The sequence below is a fragment of the Petaurus breviceps genome, unplaced genomic scaffold, assembly GCF_028583685.1.
Source record: "Petaurus breviceps papuanus isolate PSGF00001 unplaced genomic scaffold, PetGlider_PUasm1.0 38, whole genome shotgun sequence".
In the NCBI taxonomy this organism is placed as follows: Eukaryota; Metazoa; Chordata; class Mammalia; order Diprotodontia; family Petauridae; genus Petaurus; species Petaurus breviceps.
Genome location: NW_027186304.1, coordinates 34,901,830 through 34,924,746, shown reverse-complemented (window position 1 = coordinate 34,924,746; position 22,917 = coordinate 34,901,830). Strand labels below are relative to the sequence as shown.

The 22,917-nt window shown below is 36.9% G+C and overlaps 1 protein-coding gene across 2 annotated transcripts in view; it reads left to right on the top strand.

Annotated features, from left to right (window-relative positions):
- The window catches only part of ROCK1 (Rho associated coiled-coil containing protein kinase 1), a 143,780-nt gene that overhangs the window by 38,453 nt on the left and 82,410 nt on the right, over window positions 1–22,917 (top strand). For both annotated transcript variants that reach the window (XM_069099750.1, XM_069099749.1), the window contains exons 2-4: window positions 8,761–8,842; window positions 18,478–18,578; window positions 21,322–21,459. In XM_069099750.1, the coding sequence (XP_068955851.1) occupies window positions 8,761–8,842; window positions 18,478–18,578; window positions 21,322–21,459 (321 nt within the window). The remainder of the gene's footprint in view (window positions 1–8,760; window positions 8,843–18,477; window positions 18,579–21,321; window positions 21,460–22,917) is intronic.

The following is a 22,917-nucleotide window of genomic DNA, read 5'->3' as shown; positions in this document are numbered from 1 at the left end:
AGTATGACCATGCCACTCTCCTATTCAGTAAACTCCAGTGGTTGCGTATTACATCTAGGATGAAATACGAATTTGCCTTCATTTGGCAGTTGAAGCCCTTCACAACCTAGCTACCTGTACTTTTCCACATGTATTATACATTCCTCTCCTTTACACACTCTTTGATCCATTCATGCTGGCTTTCTTGCTGTTCCTCACTGGACATTCTGTCTCCTTTCCTTATGCCTTTGCTGACCAAAGCTGTCTCCCATTCCTGGAAGATACTCCTCTTTACTATTGTGTCTTAAAATCCATGTCTTCCTTCAAAGCTTAGCTCAAATATTTCCTGCATGAGGTCTTTCTAGATTCTCCTCCCTCCCTCCCTGGCTGCTGATATATACTTTATGTGTACCTGTTGTATTCTCCCATAGAACCTATGTTTCTTGAGGGCAGGAGCTATTTCATTAATGTCTTTTCATTCCCAGTACCTAGCACAGGATCTGCTATATGTCTGTCATACACAGAAACATAAGTACATACATGCCACTTAGTAAATTCTAATATGTTCCATTAGTGTTTCATTTCTCTTGGTTAGCTATACTACTCTAATTTATTTCATTCATGCCACTCTATGCTAAATTTTAAAATGTATTACATCTTAGCATAATACTTTGTGTCCTGAACACTTGAATTTCAGAGCTAGAGGGAACTTTAGGATGATTGTTTTCTTGCCTTTGATTTCACAGGTAAGAAAGCCAAGGCCCATACTTGGAGATAGCAAAGGTAGACTAGGGATTCTAGGTTGAGATAGGGCGGATGTGCAAGAGAGGGAATAATTCATGGGCAAAGTCATGATAGGATGAAAAGAGGAAAAGGCAGGGCTAAATTTAGGGAAAAGTGTTTTTCTTTGAAGTTACAATATAAGATATTTAGGCATAGTTTATTAATAACAGTAGTAGCTGACATACAGTGTTTTCAGATTTACAAGATGCTTTACATGCATTAGTACTCTCAACCCAGTAGGGTTTTAGTAAACATTTTTTGAATGAATTATATTACCTCTATAGGTCTGTTTTCTTATGGCTTCTTCTAGACCTACTATGTGCCTTGACTTCAATACAAGCAAATTAACATATGAAAATAACAATAATAATACCTGTAGTACCTAACTTATAGGTTTGTTGTGGGGCCCAGGTGATATAATGTATGTAAAGCATCTTATAAATTTTAAAGCACTATAAAATGTCAGTTGCTACTATTAACAAACTTTCAGTGTCTTATATTGTACCTTCAAAGAAAAAAAAAGACTATATTTTTATATATATGTGTATATATATATATACACACACACACACACACACACCCCTAAGTTACTGAAAAATTGTGAAATTCTAGATAAGAGAATTAAGGAATTTTAGAGCTAGAAGGTACTACTAGCTTTTCCAACTCTTTATAACTAGGACATCATCTAATCACTCATTTACCAAATTTTGTCAATTATTTTATATTGCCATGCATTTGGCACCTTCTTCCTTTTTTACCCTCATTGCCACATCCTTCTAAAGGTCCTATCATAACTTAAATTGAACTGTTAAAGCATTCTAGTTCATGAAGTACACTATGGTGTGTTGCCAGAGTAATCTTTATAATTCACACATTCAAAGATGTTGCTCCTCAGGAAAAAAGATGTTTACTGAATCCCCCTTGCTTACAGTGTAAGTCATTTGCACTTAACTGCAAGCCACTTAATTAGTTTGTCTCTTTTTCCTCATCCGTAAAATGGGGATAATAATAGCACCCACCTCCCAGATTTGTGAGGATAAAATGAGATAATAATACTGTGCTTAGCACAGTACCTCACGCATAGTAAGCTCTGTGTAAGTGTTAGCTACTATTATTATTACAGACTCAAATTCTAGATGACTTCTGAGATTCTTTCTTGCTCTCAATCTGTGTGATTCTTGGACTAGTGTTCCAAGGCTAGTCTTATTTCACTGTATTACTTTTCCCTTTATTTAGTGTACTTACCAGTCAAAACAGACACCTCACCATCACTTGATCTTGTTTTGTCCCTTCTTGCTTCTTTGTATCACTCAGATTATTCTCCCTTCATCATCAGGTTGAAAGGTGACTGTCTTTAGCAGTGTCGCTTGTAACCCATGCACACGGTGTGACTTGTTCTTGTCCTCCCATAAATTGACCTCAAGGTTTTCACTCATGCTTGCATACTTATTTTGATATTGAGAAACTACAAATGGGTTATAAGGATTGTCCATCATTGTATTTTCCTCATACTCTCTGACTAGCCCTTTCTTTTGCATTTGATCTAAGTTAAACTTCTATATGAAATCATTATATATGTTGATATTATTTCCTCAGTCTGTAAGCATTTATTAAGCACCTGCTATGTTCTAGGCACTTACTAGGGTTACCAAAAAAAGAAGGGGGGCAAAAGACAATCCCTGATCCCAGGAGATCACAGTACAATAGGAGAGACAACATGAAAACACCAAATGCACAAATAAGATATATTCAGGCTAAACTAGAGATAATCAGTAGAGGAATGGCACCAGCATTTAAGGGAGATCAGGAAAGTCTTATTGTAGACGATAGGATTTTATCTGGGACTTGAAGGAAGCCAGTTCATCCAGGAGACAGAGATAATAAGGGAGAACATGCCATGCATGGGGCATACATAGACAATGAAAATGCCTGGAGTTTGGTGATGGAGTATCTTGTGTGAAGAACAGCAGTGATATTTCCATTAATTTCCTCTTTTCTGACATGAAAATAGCTGTGGTGATGAATAGATGTGAGGCTTCTGTGTAGTTCACAAATTTTTGGACTCTCATGTCTTATATTGGGACCATTCTTCACTTAGTCTTACCTTTGGATTTGAATCCCTAAGAATCCAAAGTATAATGTTGATTTAATTTTGAGAGTCATATTGAGTTCATAGAATTTTTCTGTCTCATCTTTTGCAACAAATGGTATGTAAGGTGCAGTTGTTTTGTGGGTTTCTTTACTTCTTGATTGCTACCAATAGTAATTAACAGATCCTGAAGGCCTTTTAATTGAATTTGGTATTAGAGATCCTTAAATTTCTTTTTTTCCCCCCTTTTTGGAGGGCAATTGGGGTTAAGTGACTTGCCCAAAGTCACATGGCTAGTAAGTGTGTAAAGTGTCTGAGGCCATATTTGAACTCAGATCCTCCTGATTCCAGGGCTGGTGCTCTATTCACTGTACCACCTAGCCACCCCATCCTTAAATTTCTTGAGGCAAATTTAATTTTGCTGCTAATTGCTTTTTTGAACTTTTTTGGATACCATATTTAAGGATAAATAAGTAGGTAAACCATTTATTAGGTGTATTTTATATACTAAGCCTTGGTGGCACAAATATAAGTAAGATAGAGTTCTGGCCCATAAGGAGCTTGTGTTCTAATTGGGAAAAGACAACACACAGGTAAAGAGTACTTGGAAAATTAGAAGAAAGCCAGCATGATTTGTTGGTGGTAGCTGGAAAGTGAGATGTAGACTTTCTAGGGAAAATGAAACAAAAAACTCACACATCAAGGTCTGGGGAGAGTGGTTACAATAAGCTTCAAATGATAATCTCCTCCTACAAGAAATGAGAATCTTTGTGGACTTTATGTTTTCTTTGTAAAAAGGTTAAAATATTCCAGAAGTGGAACTTGGTTTGAAAAAAAAAATTACAGTTTTACTGCATATGTGTAAAACGATTTTATATGCTTCAGTTTCCCAATTTTTGTGGTTTTTTTTTTAAACAATTCATCACAACCTTTATGAACAAGTTGTTACTTGGCAGTAGGTCTTATTGGATTATTCTATACTTGAAGTAGTTATGCATGGTATTCAAAAGCTATTATTTCATCATTCAGAAATGTCTCTTTTCCCTGCAATACTAAACATTTAGATACTAGAGATATGTCGTATAAAACTTTCCAATTCCAGTTCTGTTTCCACAGAAAAAAACTTTTCTAGAGGAGCTCATGGTGATAGCAGCTCTTGCTCTTTAGTTACTATGTGACCTTGGGCAAATCATTTTACTCTTAGAGATGCCAGTTTCTTTCTCTGTAAATGAAGAGAGTTTGACTAGATCTCTGAGGTCCTTTTCAGCTCAAAAGCTTGTGAAAAATGTGACCGTTTTTTAGTGAAATCCTATGTGACATTTTTAGATTAGACCTCTGGTTTTCATAATTCAGAGCTGCTTACTTAGTAGTATGTTTTATTCTGCTTCTCCTTTTTACTTTTAACTGTCACGTGAGCACACAGCTAAAGCTGTTAGCCTTTCAGCAGTGCTGTGAAAGATATGATGCTTTCCACATTAATGTTCTTCCACTTATAGTTCATTACAGCTTTTAAAAACAAAATATGTATCTTAATATTTTATATAAATTGTTTTTTTCCAGATTATAACTGGAACCTCAAACTTATTGTTAAGTTAATAGCAATGAGTCTGCTACTGTCCACTGGCATGTTGTGTGGCTTAATGGCTGTTCCCTGCTCTGGAGGACTGGAGTGGATGTGATAATGACATTAGATTTGGAGTCAGTGTCAAAAACCTTGGGCTCAGGTTCTGACTGCCTTTCTACTAGCTGTTTGACCAGGAGAAAATCACTTAATCTCTCTGATCCTTAATTTCCTCATAGTAATTCACATTTTTTATAGTGTTTACAAGATACTTTCCCAATAACCCTCTGAGGGCAGTAAACTCTCCTCATTTTACAGATATGCAAACTGAGTGAGCCTCTCTCCAAAGTCATACAAAATTAGTATGGTCACTATTAGTATGTTTAGCATTCCTTCCACTATTCTAAGCTGCATTTCCATTTGTAAAATTAGGATGATAATGCTGATACTGTACTTAACAGTTTTGTTGTGAGGTGAGACAGAACCCTAAAAAATAATCACACATTGTTACTGTATAAAAATTTTACCAAGTTATTTGAAAGAGGTTTGGCCTTTATTTCTTAGAAGTATATTGGCTTTTGCTACACAGAAATTTAAAGGTTGGCATTTTAAAGAGAATCTGTCTAGTAAAGTGAAAATTTGGAATGACAAATGAAGTGGGAGAAGAGAAAAACTCTTCTGTTTTGTGAGAAGGCTAATAACACAGATGGGTCATTCTCACTTTACTTTGCTTCTCTTCTTCCACCAGTGCTCTCCACTCCCTTCCCCATATACCAGTCAGCCATCTCCCTGTAGCAGCAAGCACCCCAAGCGTCCCAGGGGTGGCTGCCAACACAGGTTCTTGGATTTGCTTTGTTAAAGGAAAGCAACTCAAAATGGATTAACAAGCTTACTTTAATCAGTCAAACAAATATCGTTTACCTAGTTAAGGGGAAAAAGGTCAGCACCCCAAACTTGGGAATATACAGACAGAATTATCAAGACAGAGAAACAGATCAAGTAGACAGGTTCAGGGTTTATATAGCCTTCTCCTGGTTCAGAGAATATAACAACCTTATGGACCCACTGGCCAGTCAAAAAGTATCTACTGAAAAACAAGCCTCCCACCCCAGGCTCCAGGTGCACTTTAGCCTAGGGGCAGGGAAGATCTTAAAAATTTACATTCCCATTACATTCGGCCCCAAGATCTTTCATGCCCATAGCATAGTCAATATACTCCTGAATTAGCACCAAACATCTCCTGGGTCACACCTTCAACGTACAGAACCAAAGTTACCAAAGTGGCCACTGGGCCTTAAACAAACACAAAGTACATTGCATTACCACCTCAATTCAAAAAAAGAGTCCAAATCAAGTTCTCTTGGGCAGAGGGGAGTGTCCTTCCCCTCACACAGCTCCAGCCCCTGCTTCCAAGTACAGAGAGGGGGCTGGGCAACAAAACCAACAAGGTGAGGTCCTTGGGGGTCCAAGGCACTTCACCCCACCCACCATAGTCACAAGTCCATCCTTCCCCTGGGTCCCAAACTGTGGGATGCAGCCAGGAAACACATTCAGTGCCCCTGCTTTGCTGCTCAGTTCTTATCTTTTCCTGTGGCTGAATTCCGAACTCCTGGGTTCCTTCTCCCGCAGGCTGCGCAGGGGTAGCCGCTCCTGGCTTCTGCCCAGGTCCCAATGCAGGCAGCTCACTATTCCTGCTCTCAGCTCAGCGAAGTCTGCATGCAGGCCATTCTTCTCTCCTGGTCCATGGCTCCACAGAGTCACAGCTACCACAACTGGGAAATAATTACTCCAGCCCCCATACTTTCCTTTTATTCTGCAGATCCTGTTCCTGTCGCCATTTTGTAGCAGCAAACACCCCAGCGTCCCTAGGGTGGCTGCCAACACAGGTTCTTAGATCTGCTTTGTTAAAGGAAAGCAACTCAAAATGGGTTAACAAGCTTACTTTAATTAGTCAAATATGTATCATTTACCTAGTTCAGGGGAAAAAGGTCAGCACCCCGAACTTCAGAGTATACAGACAGAATTATCAAGACAAACAGATCAAGTAGAAAGGTTTCCAAACTGTCCAACCATTACATCCATACCAAATCAGCATCTGGGTTTTTCAGAGAGGGGGGTGGGGGGGCTCTCAACAACAGCTTCCCAGAGTATCATCTCATCAAATCACAGAACACTTCTCAAAGTGAGCCCTAAAACAAAGCCTCAAATCAGGGTTTATATAGCTTGCTCCTGGCTCAGAGAATGTAACAACCTTCTGGACCCACTGGCCAATCAAAAAGTATCTACTGAAAAACAAGCCTCCCACCCCAGGCTCCAGGTGCACTTTAGCCTAGGGGCAGGGAAGATCTTTAAAATTTACATTCCCATTACACTCCCTTTATAATTTACAAAGCCTATCAACTATACTACCCCCATGTGGACAGAGATAGAAGGGATTTGATTGACTGAGGAGAAATTGAGACTGAGAGAAGTTAAGTAATTGTCCAGGATCACACAGCTAGGACCCGAGACTGGATTTGAACTCCTGTCTTCCTGACTTGTAAGTCTAGAACTCCACCTAACTGCCAAGTGCTTAATTGGCTAATAGCATGTTTAGGCTTATCTATCCACAAATGCACAGTGGTGTGGAAGAGCGGAATGTAAACTTAGGGATGGAGGCTTTAGGGGATCTCCTCCCACCACTCACCCCTGCAGATGTTCTCTATTTTTAGTGATGAAGAGGAGAGAGGGAGAAACGAAGTGGCAAGACAAAAGGAGAGACTTGAATTTAAATCCTAGCTTCACTATTTACTGTGTCACTTAACTTAAAATAAGGATGATAATGCCTGAAATATTTACTTTGCAGGTTTGTATGGAACTCACTTTGTAAAACCATGAAACAATATGTTAATATTAGCTGCTATTATTGCTGTTGTTATTATGTCCAAGGATTCAGGCCGGTAAAAGATGTGCCTCCCTTACCTTGCAGTATAAATAAAAGGGGCATGTGGCTCCTTAAGCATGTGTGTGAATTGGTGGGAAAGTTGTGGGTTCAGATCCTGCTGCTGACATGTAATGGGTGACAATGGGCAAGTTACTTCCTTGAGCTTCAGTTTTGTCACCTATCATAAAGTTGTTGTGAAGAAAGTGTTAAATTATACCTTAAAGCATTATATTAGATTGTGTTATTATATGTAGATAGTCACAGTAATATTAACAGTACCTGGCATTCGTATAGCACTTTAGCTGATGAAGTACTGCCTGCTATTTGGTCTCTGCTTTAAGTCTTGACTCACATCTATCTCCTACACAGTTGCCAAAGTAATTTTCCTAAATCAAGGTCTGGACATACTTTGCCCCACATCCCCCCTACTTTACTGTTTCCAGTAGCCTCCTATTGTCCCTAGATTCAAACATAAACTGCCCTGTCTGTAATTTAAAGCTTCTTACAATCTAACCCTTTTCTGGTGGTCTTACATATTATTTCCCTCTGATGTACTTCTTGGTTTGCTTGCTGTTCTTAAGCAAGCATTTATTAAGTGCCTGTTGTGTACTATATCTTTCATCTGCATGCTTTTACACTAGCAGGCCCTCGTGGCTAAAATACTCTCCCTTCTTGGAAACTCTGACTTGCTTCAAGACTCAGCAGAAGGCCTCCCCTCTCCCACCAAGTACTTCCTCCTTAAGGTTACCTTGTATGTACTTTGTATCTTATGTACAAGTATCTCCCAATGTGAGATTCCCCACCCCCTGCCCCCACCCCCAAAATCTTTGGCTTATTTTCATTTTTCAGATAACTTTCAAATTCAGTCTCTGGTGGAATCAATCTCCTCATGGAATTTCTCTATGTATACTTTGTCTGATACAGTTTATCTTTCTACCTCTGTTTTCTTTAGAGTAATTTCTATTTGATGTAGCACCTTCAATACTCTGTTGGAATTCAGTCATGGTGGCCCTATTGTCCTTGATAGTGAAAAGCTTATTATAATTTTTAATAGATTTCCATTTTTATCTTCTCTGTTCTTTTATATCTTAAACTTGCTTTTCCTTCTGCTGTATTTTTGTTACTGTTGATACTCTTTCTACTATACTACTTGTAAGAGCTTATAAAATGAGTTGATAATTTCAACTACTTCTGTTTATGTCTTGTTGAAGGGATTTCTAGACTCTTTCAGTCTTGATTCCTTAGAAATTCCAGTGCAATACAACCAGGTTCCTGACTGCTCATAATAATGGGTGTAGTCTTAAAATGTATGCCAAAAAAAAAAATTCAAAGCATTTGTCTTATATTGTGAACATGAATGAGGCACAAGTTATATTCAAATAGTCAAGAAAACTAATCTTTTTTTTTTTTTTGCTTGTTTTTCAGGATGGATTGGATGCTTTGGTATATGATTTGGATTTTCCCGCACTAAGAAAAAACAAAAATATTGACAACTTTTTAAGCAAATGTAAGTAATCAACTATAATAATTTAATGACATATAGAACCAAGTATTTTAAAACTTATCCATTTTGTGTAATTCATATTCTTTCCATTCTGTGTTTAAAAAGCACTTGTTCATTAAAGCTTCCAACATAGGATTAGTTAGGGTCAGAGAGGAGGAGGATCATCACTTTTATTGCTTCTTAGTAATACTTGTAAAAGATTGTGTGCACAGGAAGATGGCTAAATAATGGCTAAAATGGAAAGGATTTCAAAAGTTATAAACTGTGCTTATCTTATCTTATCCCTCTTTTATATGATTCTGTGCTTGTCTTTTTTTACAATAGATAGTTGTATTGCGTCAGTATTACTTAGTAATTTGTCTGAAAGATTTTTGAAAAGATTCCTTTGTCTAGAGGGTTGTAATACAGTCTTTTTTATATGTGGCTGAAAAACTTATCAAAAAATGAGCGTCAAACTTTTTTTTTTTGGAGGGGGAAGGCAGGGCAATTGGGGTTAAGTGACTTGCCCAAGGTCCCATGGCTAATACATGTTAAGTGTCTGAGGCCATATTTGAACTCAGGTCCTCCTGACTCTAGGAATGGTGCTCTATTCACTGTGCCACCTAGCCACCTCAGCCCCCCTTCTTGCATCTTTCTGGATCTTCCTCTTAGAATTATTCTGATTGGGGGTGGCTAGGTGACGCAGTGAGTCAGAGCGCTGGCCCCAGAGTCGGGAGGACCTGGGATTGGTTCCGGCTTCAGATACTTAACACACACACCAAAAAACTGGCCGTGTAACCTTGGGCAAGTTACTTAACCCCAATTGCTTTAAAAAAAAAAAAAAGAATTACTCTGATTGACTATAGGGCTCCTCACAAAGTATGTAGCAAGTAATCAAAAACAATTAAGTGCTCATCATGTACTAAGTTCTGTACTTTGTCCTGGGAATACAGAGTCACAATTGAAGCAATCCTTGTCTTCAAGAAGCTTACATTCTTTCAGAAGAGATAGCATGTACATGTAAATCTTCTGTCCTTAAGCTTCCTCTGCCACCCACTGTCCTGTCTCAGTAGAGACACAATTCTTACGATTTACTTAACTTAGAAAATAGACGTTATACATTGAAAGCTCCCCCTTCTCTCTGTTCTATAGTTCAGAACTCCTTTATGGTCATCATATTCTTAATTCTGGTTGTTCCTCTAACAGAGAGGCGACCCTTCTCCTTTATAAGGCTAATTCTTCTATTTGTGCCCTTCAGTTCTATTGCTGGGAATTTGTCTTTTTGACTCTCTAGTGTTCTAGTAGTTTCCCAGTTATCTTACCTGCTGTCATTCATTCCTCTTTTCAAGCCATCCTCTCCAAAGCTTCTAGAACATCCTTTCTAAATCATAAGGCTGACCATGCCACTCCTCTGTTCAAGAAGTCTCCATTACTTCTAGGTTAAAATAAGATCTCCTTAGCTACTTTCCATGTTTGACCACACTCTGACTACTTAGCACACATGACTACTTAGCGTTGACACACATGACTACTTAGCGTTGTTTAAGACTCACCTCAGATACCCCCTCCTTCGTGAAGCCTTTCCTGATCCCCCAAATAGTTAGTTTCTCCCACTTGTTATATTATTGTATCTTTGTCTCTTAACTTTCTTTATCTTTTTGTAGAATGTATGTTCCTTAAGAGCAGGGAATGGTTTTCATTTGAAAATCCAGGGGTCAGGGATGGCTAGGTGGTGCAGTGAATAGAGCACCGGCCCTAGAGTCAGGAGGACCTGAGTTCAAATCGGGCTTCAGACACTTAACACAAAAGGTAGCCATGTGACCTTGGGCAAGTCACTTAACCCCAATTGCCCTCCAAGAAGCAAAAAAAAAAAGAAAGAAAATCCAGGGATCAGCACAGGAACCTAACTGATCCAAGGTAAGATCAAACAAGATCCGACACCTCTAAAAGCACATTAGGAAGCATCAGGGAAACCCAGGAAGATATCTACCAGTATAAAAAATTGTTGTAAATCTAGAAATCCCTTCAAATAAGGAGAGAGTAACTGTAAAAACTTTAAGCAGGGACTCAGATGAAAAAAAAAATAGATTTTCCACAAGGACAGCATGAATACCTAGAAGTGAAAGAAGATAGAAAAAAAAATATAAAAGTTCTGTAGCAAAGAATTAGAAGAGTAGTTTAGGAGAGAAGGTTGTAACCTTTGCCTAAGTGAGGGATTCCTTGAAAACTAGAATAGACCAAACAGAAATCTAGAGCATCAGGAACAAACTTCCTGATAGTTATGGAAGCATTGGAATCTAAGGTGGTGCCCATCAGTTGGGGAATGGCCGAGTAGATTGTATTATATGGGTTTAATGTAATATTATGCTGGAAGAAATGGTAAAAAAGATATTTCAGAGAATCCTAAGTAGTAAGGACATCTACTTGTTGAGTGAAGTGAGCAAAACCAGGAGAGCAGTTTTTATAAGAATATATAACACTGTAAAACAAAGCAACTTTGAAAGACTTAAGAACTCTGATTAATGCAGTGACAAATGAGCCAAGTCTCCAGAGGATCTATAGTGAGATGTTACCCACCTCCTGAAAGAGAGATGATGAACTCAGTGCAGAAAGAAGCTGTTTGTTTTTTGACATGGCCACTATGTGTATTTTTTAGCTTGAATATTTCTCTTTGTTACAAGGATGTATATAGTGGGTTGTGGTTTGATTTTTTTTTTTTAACCCTTCTTGGTATGGGGAGGTCAGTGGGAAGAAAGTGGGAATAGTGATGCCAAAAAAAGATGGCTGTCAAAAATTTTTTTTTTCAAAATGTAGAGAACAGAAGGAAGTTAGAAAGTACAAACATATAGGACAGTTTTGAAAGTAACATGTGGCATATGTTAATATATATGGCATGAACTGAATATTCAGTAATCCTCTTTTGTGTTCTTCTGTGGCTTGGAGTTAGGAATTTCTAAGTTCAAATCCTCCTAAGACTCTGGCAAGTCATTTACCCTCTCTCCAGTTTTCCTCACCTACAAAAATGGAGCTAAAAGTACCTATCTAACTGGATAAAGTTAAGAATCAGATAAGATAACATAATGTAAAATCTTAAAACACTCTATTATTGTTATATAGAAGTTCTTTTTTATGTTATGTTTAAGTTTAGAATAAAAGTAACTCATTTTTTAAAAGTTAGATAAAATCCTCTTACAGGGTCCAGTAGGGAAATTGTGTGTGTGTGATGAATATGTAAATGTGAAAATATAATAGAAAAGTTAAAAAGTGTAATGCTCAGAGGAATATGAAGTTATTTCAGGCAAGATCATAGAAGACAAAGACTTGAATTCACTTAGTCCTTTCCCTCTAGTCTAGTTTCCATTCCTAACACTCCACTGAAACTTTACTCAAAGATTACTAGTGTTTTTCTTGCCAAATTCAAACATTTTAAAAAATTTGTCCTTGTCCTCTTTGACCTCAACTTAATTTAACATCGACAACTCACTCCTTGAAACTCATTGTTCCTTTGGTTACTTTAACATTGTACTTTCTTCTTTGTCTTTGATTTGTCTTATCTGACTTCTCTTCCTTTTCTTCCTTCTTCTGGTAATTGTGGGTGATCCCTTTATGTGGCTTTGTCTTCTGCTGGACTTTCTGCACTCTCTTCCCTTTAGAATCTTTTGCTACTGTGACTAAAACTATCACTTCTCTGAAGCTGATGTTCAAATCCTGATTCCTAACTCTAGTTCTGTATTTCTGGCCGCTTACAGGGTACCCCTGCATATTTAATAACCTCAAAATGCAGTGTTTTGGGCTTCCCCTGTCTTCTTGTATTTTTTCATCTAGCTTTCCTCCCCAAATAAACTTTGCTTGTTCACCTAAAGAACAATTTCTAGTGAACAAAAAATTATTAAATTGAATAGGACCAGTACTATCACTATTTTTTTTTTCAGATTCTTACCTGGATACATTTGTCACCTTTGACTTGTTTCCCCTACCCCCTGTACCCAGTTCAGTTCAGCAGACATGAAGTACCATATATATGCAAGTCACTATAGGCAATCATGAAACAAGGATCAAGAAACTTATAGTCTACTGAGGTTAGGAGTTGAGGGAAAGGAGTATATTCTACACACCAGTCAAGTATAAAGTAGGAAGTTATGGGTGAAAAGAGAACAGAGAATATGCTCTAGGAATATTTGGGAGGAAAGAGAAGGGTCAGGTTAGGTAAGACTGCATGAAGAACTTGGCACCTGACCTAAGCCTGGAAGGAAGGTAAAGATTCTTGGAAGTGGAGTTGAGGTGAGGAATTCTAGGCATAAGAGTCAGCCTTTCAAAAGCATGAAGGCAGGGATAGAATGTCAAGTTGTAAAGAGAAGTAAATAAAAAGAAAATTATAGTATCTTAGGAAGGACGTTAGGTCATCTAGTTCAGTCTCTATCTGAACAAGCATATCCTTTTAAATATCGGTGTCAATATCAACTGTAGGTTTTTCTTGGAAGTCGCCCCTGCCTAGTAATGGGGAGCCCACCTACCTCACTACACTGCTTCACAGTATAGCTCATTTTTGGACAGGTTTCATTGTTAGGAAGTGCTTCCTTATGATCAGCTGAAGTCTCACTCTCTAATTTTTACCCATTGGTACTAATGATGCTTCTTTTAGCCAGCTAAAACAAGTTGTTCTTGAAGGTTGCCAGTGATCTTTCAGTTGTAAAACATGAGGGTCTCTTTTTCAGTTCTAACAACTTCCTTTTGGATTTTTTCCTTTGCTTTGATGTCTGTGATACTACTGTCTTCTAAAATTGACCTTGTCTGCTCCTTCTCAACCACCTTTTCTGGATTGTTACTCATCTTCTTTTACAACCTTTTGCTGCTCTAACTATCCCCAGACTATTCTGGGTCCTCTTTCCCCCTCCTCTTATCTCCCTTGGTGATTTTATCAGCTCCCCATGGGTTCAGTTATTGCATATATACAGATGACTCCAAAATCTATATGCCATTTTCCTGAACTCCAGTCTTGGACCTCCATTTAACTGTTGGCAGTCTCTACCTGGCTGCTTTGTATCTCAGACTCAGCATATCTAGAATTACACTGATTTTCTTAAATTAACTGCTTTTCCAGACCTCTTGTTAAGGGTCACCAGAATCCTCCAATCATCTGTGTTTGTAACCTTTGCCACTTTTATACCCTTTCAATTTTATATCCAGTCACCAATTCTGTTGAATTTACCTCCATAGGATCACTTGTTATCCCTTCCTTTTGTTTCACACGTTAGCTTCTTTAAGGTTTTTATCACTTGTTAGATTCCTTAATGATTTCCGTGTCTCTCTAATCTGTCCTTTGTCCACATACCAAGATAAGCTTCCTAAGACAAAGATATGTCATTTTTTGAAGTTTTTATAGAGATGGCCTTCACTTCCCAATAAATATTTCTCCCTCCAATACCTTCTCAAAAAAAAAAAAGTTAAGAAAAAAACTAGTGTTGTAATTCTACATGAGAGTATTTTATCATGTTTCATTTTTCTAGTTTGGTATTTGGAACCAATACCATCTGTTGTTTTTGACCTGAGTGTTACCTTTAGTGTTGTCCTTATGTTGTAGTAGTCGTTGCAGATTGATTCTCTTGATTCTGTTGACTTCATTCTGCATCCCTTTTTATAAGTCTAACCATGCTTCTTGCTCACGTTACCTTTTGGTTCCGTAATATTCTATTACATTAATGTATTTCATTTTTAAAATCATTAATTGTTGGATATAGTACTTCAGGACACTGCCTTTTTCAGTGACAAGAAGTAGGAAATAAAGTAGTTACCCATTGATAGGGAAATGGTTGAACAAATCGTATGTTAATATTATATATTGTTCCATAAGAAATGAAATGATAGGGGCAGCTAGGTGGTGCAGTGAATAGAGCACCGGCCCTCGAGTCAGGAGGACCTGAATTCAAATGTGCCTCAGACACTTAACACGAAACTAGCCATGTTTAACCCCAATTGCCCTACCTTCCCCCCTCCAAAAAGCAAAAAAGAAAAATCTTGGAAAAAAAAAATGAAATGATAAATGTGAAGAATTCAGAGAAACATCAGACAACTCATATGAACTTTTGAAGAGAGAAAGAAACAGTATTCAGAATGACTGTTAACATAAACAAAAGCCCCACTAATAGGCAGCTCTGATTAATTATGACTCTTCCATCCTAGAAAAAAGAAATCGAAACATATTTCCTTCCCATTTGTAGAGAATTGGTGAAACAGCTAGGTGGAACAGTGGATAGAGAGCTGAGGTTGGAGTTAGGAAGACCAGAGTTCCAATCCATCCCCAGACACTTACTAGTTGTGTGTCCTTGGGCAAGTTACTTAACCTCTGCCACTGGTGAAGGTAATGGCAAACCATTCTGGTATCTTTGCCAAGAAAACCCCAGAGTCACAGAATCAGACACGGCTGAAATAACTGAACAACAACGTAGCCTACAAGGTACTAAGGCTAGTCCAATGACAGCATTTTTTGTAAAATTAATAATCCTATTTTATTATATATAAACTTTTGGTATTAAGGAGAGCATTGCTGACACAAAACTATTATCAAGTTGTTAAGCTCCTGAAAATTATGAGGTGAATAGGAAAGACATGTTGTGATTGCATTGGGTTATGTCAGGGCTTGAGATTGAGTGGGGAAGACAAGGGAACAAGGAAGAAGGATAGAACAGCTTTGTTTTTGCTTTCCCCTTAAGACCAGTACAGGGTCCATTCTCACTATTGGAATGTACTCTCTCTCCCCTATCCCTCATGAAAGGAGACACAAAAAAGAAAAAAAGAGGGTGTTACAGATTGGTGTCTTCTGTTTTTTCTAACAAGGTTTTTTGCTTAATTGTTTTTCTTTGTTACAAGGGGAAGGTTCAATGTAGGTGTCATCATCAGACTAGGCTTGTGATTTCACTGGTGTAAATGACTTCAAGGGAAAAATTTACCTCTACCAATTTGCATCAGTAATAGTTCTGCCTCTGTGTAATCTTGGAGAGTTTCCAGGACTCAGCTCATTTGTCAGAAGATGACCTTGAACTGAAATCTTATTTACTCTAAAGGCCCCTTTTGTCAACTATGTCTTGCTACCTTTAATGTAAAAAAAAAGATTGACTATACGGTGTAAACTCCCCCCACACACACACACACGTATTGTTGTTTTTCATTTGTTTCAGTCGTGGCCGACTCTTTGTGACCCCATTTAGTAAAGGTACTGGAGTGACTTGCCATTTCCTTCTCCAGCTCAGTTTACAGATGAGGAAACTGAGGCAAACAGGGTTCAGTGACTTGTCCAGGGTGACATAACTAGTAAGTGTCTGAGGTCTGATTTGAACTCGGTTCTTTCCGATTCTAGGCCTGGTGCTCTCTCCACTGTGCCATCTAGCTGCCTATATAGCACACACATTCCCCCCCCCCCAAAAGGTATAACTTTCCATGTTTTCATCATATGTAATTTTTCTTTTTATCCTTTACCTTTGGGAGCTATAGTAAGGTTTCTGGATGGAAGTTTAATGGCTGTTTTCTTGCATAATTCCAAATTATCATTTTACAGTTTTTTCTACTCCATGCTTAGTTATGAATTCTTCTATCCTCACATATAGAGGGTAAAATCTTCCATCCTTCTGATATTTTTTAATGGCACCACTTTTACATTTGGATCATTTGGGAATGAAGGCAGCCTGAATGAATATTTAGTTGTTTGTAACTAGAAAAGAAAACATTACATATTTTAAAAGAGGAGTAGGAGCCAGCAAAAAAAGACAGACAGATAAACAGAAATAGAGAACCAAGAAAGTGGGGCTTCCCTGAAATCAAGGCAGAAGAGACTGTTAAGTTGGAGATGATGGTCAACTGTGTCAGCTGTGGGTAATGTAGAAACAAAAGATGCCTGTAAAAATGATGTACTTTCTAATATCTGAGAAGAAAAAAAAAGTTAACCAAAACTAGTACAGTGGAACAGAAAATTCTAGTCATTATGGTTATTTTTACATAGTTTTTTGATTCACTAACTTGAATGTTCTTTGTAGAAATAACTTATATTTGTATTGCACTTTGTAGCTTACAGAAAGCTTTCCTCATTTCATATGAGATAGTGTAAATGTGATTATCCTTAATTTACATATGAGGAAACAGAGTCTCAGAGAGGTTAAGTGACTGAACCAGAGTTGCACAGCTAGTAGTAAAGGACAAAATCTGGATTTGAAACCAGAGCTTTTGCCTTCATGTCCAGTGCTGTTTGCTCTACCCCAGGCTGATGATATGTCATAATTCTGGACAGTTAGAAAATGACAGCATGGAAATTTTTTTCAATAACTATGCTGCATATTGACGTTTCATTGAGGGTTTTTTTTTTTAAGATACTCTTCTTTTGCTAGTTTGTTTAGATTATTCTTTCTCACTTCATAGAAATTTTACAAGGGCTTTGTGCTATACTTTATCATCAATAGGTGATAAACTTGTCTGCAGGTAGGCATAGATAGAAGCTGCAGTATATTTATATGTATATGGGGCAGGTAGGTGGCACAGTGAATAGACTGCTGGGCATGGCTTCAGGAAGGCTCATCTTCCTGAGTTCAAAACTGGCCTCAGATAAGTACCAGTTGTATGACTCTGGCCAAGTCACTTAACTTTTTTTGCCTTAGTTTCCTCATCTGTAAAATGATCTGGAGAAGGAAATGTCAAACCACTCTAGTATCTCTGCCAAGAAAACCCCAGATGGGGTCATGAATAGGACATAACTGAAAAATGTCTGAATTGAACATGTAGTATATGTGTGTGTGTGCATATGTTTGCTTTAAAAAAAAAAAACTTTTCTTTTTGAAGCAAAGCAAGCATAGTACCATGCAATTTTATTAGAATCTGGGACTGAAGTTTAATAGTTGTTCTGTGTTTTGTACAACTATGAAATATGAAGCTTTTCCATGTAATTTCATGCCAGTGTTGACCCATGTGGATTAAAATAGCCTTATTTTAACCCATGACCAAATTTGGAATTAGAATATCTATCCACTGGGAATTTGTAAATTATTGTAGTTTATAGCATGACAGGTTTATATAAATAATTACAGTGATTCCCACTGCTGTTTTAAATTAAAATTGAGTTTCAAATAGAGAAACATAATGAAACAAGTGCTGAAGATGCCAGATTAGGTTAGTGTTTCTTGTACCTGTTTGTAACATCTTAGTCATTTATTTGTACCATTTAAAAAGGAAAAAAAAAGGTTTAAAATTCTGATTAGGAAGCTAAAACTTTTATCCCATTGATTTAGAGCAGAGTGCATTACTTCTTTGCTTTATTGATTTAAAACATTTTGATTTTAATTTCTATTCAAATATCATGGTAAATTAATCATCCCAAACCTGTTTTATCTTGTTTTCATTAATTTTATTTCTTGTGGCTAAGATTTTACTTTACTGTGTTACTATTAAGTAGAGAGAGGAGTTTATAGGCTTTAAATTTTTTTTAAATAATCCTTTTGCCTAATTACTTTTTATATAGTGTATATCATAGTTTATGTTTTATTGAACAAAGAAGTTATTGGTCATTTTGAATTTTTTTTACCTTTTTTCTGAAAACTAGAATGGAAATGCAATATGTAATAAATAAAACTAAATAATAATTGTTTAATACTTGTTTCTAACCTTTTCTCTTTACACAGATAAAGACACAATGAATAAAATTAGAGATTTGCGCATGAAAGCTGAAGATTATGAAGTAGTGAAAGTGATTGGTAGAGGTGCATTTGGAGAAGTGCAATTGGTAGGTTACTTCTGTGAACTTAATGATAATATATTATTTTGGTAAAGGCACCTATATTGGTTCAATAGTTTTTAATTTGAGGCTATTGCATTTTTTAAAAAAACTACTTACTTTGAATTTAGGTTGCCCAGTTCCTGAAAAAGTATGCAAATTCTGGGTAAAATTCAACCTACAGTGTTGTATTGTTATAGAAAACTCTTAGGATCCATGCATAGGGAAAGAAGGAATTGAAGCTTTAGAAGTAGAGTCTTCTATTAGTAAGAATTGAGTTTTAAATAAAATTTAAATAAGGTTTTAGATAGTCTGTTTAAGTAGCAGGTTTGGGAGTGAGAGATATAATTTTCTTCCTCCTGTTTACCTAGCCTTGTAACACATCTCATGTATCCCATCCCATCCTTCATTTCTCTAGACTGCATCTAAGTTGCCCAGCATTTGCCTGATATGGTAATCTTAGTGGTTTGCTAATAAGTGACTTGCTTTCACAATCAGTTGACTTTCAAATTGACAAACAAATGATCTGCTTATTATATGATATTTAGTTTACATTGTGTATCAGGGTCTTTCTCATGGTATTGAATTTCCTTTTTTTTTTTGGAGGGCAATTGGGGTTAAGTGACTTGCCCAAGGTCACATGGTTTAGTGAGTGTGTGTGTGTGTGTGTGTTAAGTGTCTGAGGCTGGATTTGAACTCAAGTCCTCCTGACTCCAGGGCCTGTGATCTATTCAAATGCGCCACCTAGCCGCTCCTTGGTATTGAATTTCTTTTGGTAGATTTCTTTGAGTACACACTTATACCAGATTCCTTTAATTACTAAAAATCTAATCCAAGATAGATAAAGCATTTTATTATAAGCTTACTAGGTGCTAGGCACTATGCTAAATTCTGGGGTTACAATTACAAACCAGTGTTCTAATGATTAAAGAGAATGCATAAAGGGGAGCTGGAAAAGGTAGGGTGGGAGGTTATGTGGAGAGGGCAGTAAAGAGTAATGCATGTAAAATCTTTTATCCAAAAGGGGCTAAATTTTTTCTTCCCTTTAGAGATCAAGTACTTTTTCCTTTTTCTTCCTCTTACAGACGAAGTAATTTTAAGAAATATGGAATGTGGGTAGGTTTCAGGGACAGTGCTCAAAATAACACCATAAAATAAGGAAATTAGTGAAACTTAATGACCTCTGATAAATACAATTTTTAGAAGAGTAAAAGTCTGTTCAGATTACTGTTGTGTGTGGATTCCCCCTCCCTCCATTTCCCCTTACTTTCTCCTTTTTACTTAATTTCTCTCCACTCTCTGTCTTTCTCCCAATACTTCTTAAGATGCTGCTGCCAAACATGTTAAGAAAAAAAATCTTTACTTCCTGAGGCAGTCCATTCCATTTTTGAATAACTCTGTTAAGAAGTTTTTCTTTTATCAAACTGAAATTTATCTCTTTGTAACTTTTACACATTGCTTCTACTTTACCTCTTGATTAAAACAGAATGAATTTAATCTCTTTTTCATGACAACCTTCTTAGTATTAAAATGTAGCTATCATATTCCCCCATCTTCTCTTGTGCAAGCTAAAAATCCCTAGTATCTTCAACCGACCTTCACATGATATAGAATCACATAAAAATGCCGGTTGATTGATGAAGGTCCTTGACCATTCTTGTTGCCCTCCTGGACATTCTCTTCCTCATCAGTTTTCTTTGTAAAATGTGGTGTCCAGAACTCAGTGTAATACTTCACATGTTATCTGACCCAAAGTATCACTCACTTACCAGATACAATTCCTTCCCTAAAAAAGCCACTAAATCTGTTGGCTGCCACATCCTACTGTAGTTTCACTGCTCACTAGCCGTGCTTTTCACACTTTGTACTTAGGAAAGTGATTTTTGAAACCAAGTAAGTATAAGATTTTATATTTATCCTTGCTAAATTTTGTCTTATTAGATCCAAATGAATGTTCTAGGCTGTCAAGATCTTTTTGGACCCTGACCCTCCTCATCCAGCGTTGCTTATTTCTCTCAGCTTTGGGTCCTCTGTGAATTGAGTAAAGAGATCTTTGTATACCTTTATCCAAGTCATTGATAAAGATGTTAAATAACATATAGCTACTAAGCACAGATACCTGGGCTCTTCTGCTGGAGTCTTCTAAGTTAACATCAGACCCTTAATGGCTGTTCTGTGAGTTCAGCCAGGAGTTAGAATGGAAGTTCTAGTTAGGAGTGTAAAAATAAATAGCCTAAATTGTAAGTTAGCCTTTCTAGTTCCTTTAATATAGGAATGGTGTTCATCACTGAAACAGGTGATGTTTTTCTTCCATATAATCTCATTGTAGAAACAAAACAATAAGGACTAGGCATCAAAAGGGGTCAGAGGAAAGTGAGTATGGAGATTGGTTTGTCAGTTTGATTAGTTTTGACTTATACTAATAATTAATATGGATGCTACTTTTTGTTTTATGTAATTGCATAGCACGAGATAATAGTCAAAGATTTTCAGAAATTAGACAATAAAATTCTATCTTAGTGAGTTTAAGTCTAATATAATTTGCTAAATATATATTTCATCTAAAGAAGGAATAATTAAAGTGCCTAAACTGTTAAAATAACTTTTTGTCAAGTTGAAGTATTTATAAGATCTCATGAAGCTATTATACTCATTTATTGAATTGGTGCACTTTATTGTGATTTCTTGGAAATAAAAAATACTTTATTATCTAAGTATTATAATTATTTAAAACAAAACCTTTGTTTTAAAGGTAAGGCATAAATCCACCAGGAAGGTGTATGCTATGAAGCTGCTGAGCAAATTTGAGATGATTAAGAGATCGGATTCTGCTTTCTTCTGGGAAGAACGGGACATTATGGCTTTTGCTAACAGCCCCTGGGTGGTTCAGGTATAGTTATGCCACTATTTTATTTTATTAGAGCATAAATGTCTTAATAGGAAGGAGAGAAAAATATGAAAGGAAGGAAAGAATGAAGGAACAACTTATTAAAAACTTTCTATAGGCCAACCACTGTGCTACATATATTATCTTATTTGATTCTCACAACAACCCTGGGAGGTATAGTAATTTCTCTATTTTACAGTTGAGGAAGCTGAAACAGAGGGTAAGTGACTTGCCCAGGGTCACACAACTATTAAATATTTGAGGCTGGATTTGAACTCAGGTTCAAATGACTGAGCTAGCATTCTGTCCACTGCACCACCTAACTACCCTTGGAACTTAATGCAGTTAAATAAAGAGTTTACAGCTTTAGTGAAAACACTTCTATTACTTAATATATCTGTTATATTATAATCAATTGCCATTAAAGATCATGCTATAGATAAGAAATAGTTGAGGAATCTGTATGGAGTTAAGAGCAGCTATGCTGTGTCTGAAAAAGTGGCCCTGCTTCTATAAACAGATGTATTCTTGCATTTGACACAATCTATTTAGTAGGTTTTATTCATAGATAAGAATTTCTAGATCATTTCTTAACCTTCTCTTTAAGCAGGTCATTTTTCTCTCTAGTACTTTTACTGAAATTAGAATAAATTTTCATCAGATAAATGGTATTACCTTGATTTTGTCATCTGATATGTATATAACTTTAATTTGAGATTCAAATCAAAATAATGGAAATTGCAATTGGCATCTTCTGAACAGTTTTTTTTTTTAAATGGAGTGTTTTTTTTCTTTGGGGGAGAATCACATAGCTGTACTGTTGTTACTGTTTAGTTGTTTTCAGTCATATCCAACTCTTAGTGACCCCATTTGGGATTTTCTTAGGAAAGTACTGGAGTGGTTTGCCATTTCCTTGCTCAGCTCATTTTACAGATGAGGAAATTGAGACAAACAGGGTTAAGTGACTTTCTCAGGGTCACAAGTGAGTGTCTAAGGTTGCATTTGAACTCAGGTCTTCATGACCCCAGGACCAGCACTCTATCTACTGAGCTGCCCCTCAACCTGTACTAATAGGTTATAAATGCCAGTGATAAATATAGTGGTATAGCTAGCCCCTTGTTACAGCTGTATTCTAGTTTCAGAGATATCCTTCCATCTCTGTAAGTAGTAGCTTCCTTCTTAGTTTCAAATTCAGAAAACAAACAAAAAACAACCCAAAACAAAACCTTATCATTTAAACCAGAAACTTAACAAAAGTAAAATGACTTAACCAGGGAAGTAAAAGACCAAGCAGGGACCTTGTGACCTTGGACAAATCATTTAACATCTCTGTACTTTAATTTTCACATGTATAAAATGGGGCTTGGACTCCTTGACCTCTGTAGCAGCAAGCACCCTGGAGTCCCTAGGGTGGCTGCTCACACAGGTTCTTGGATCTGCTTTGTTAAAGGAAAGCAACTC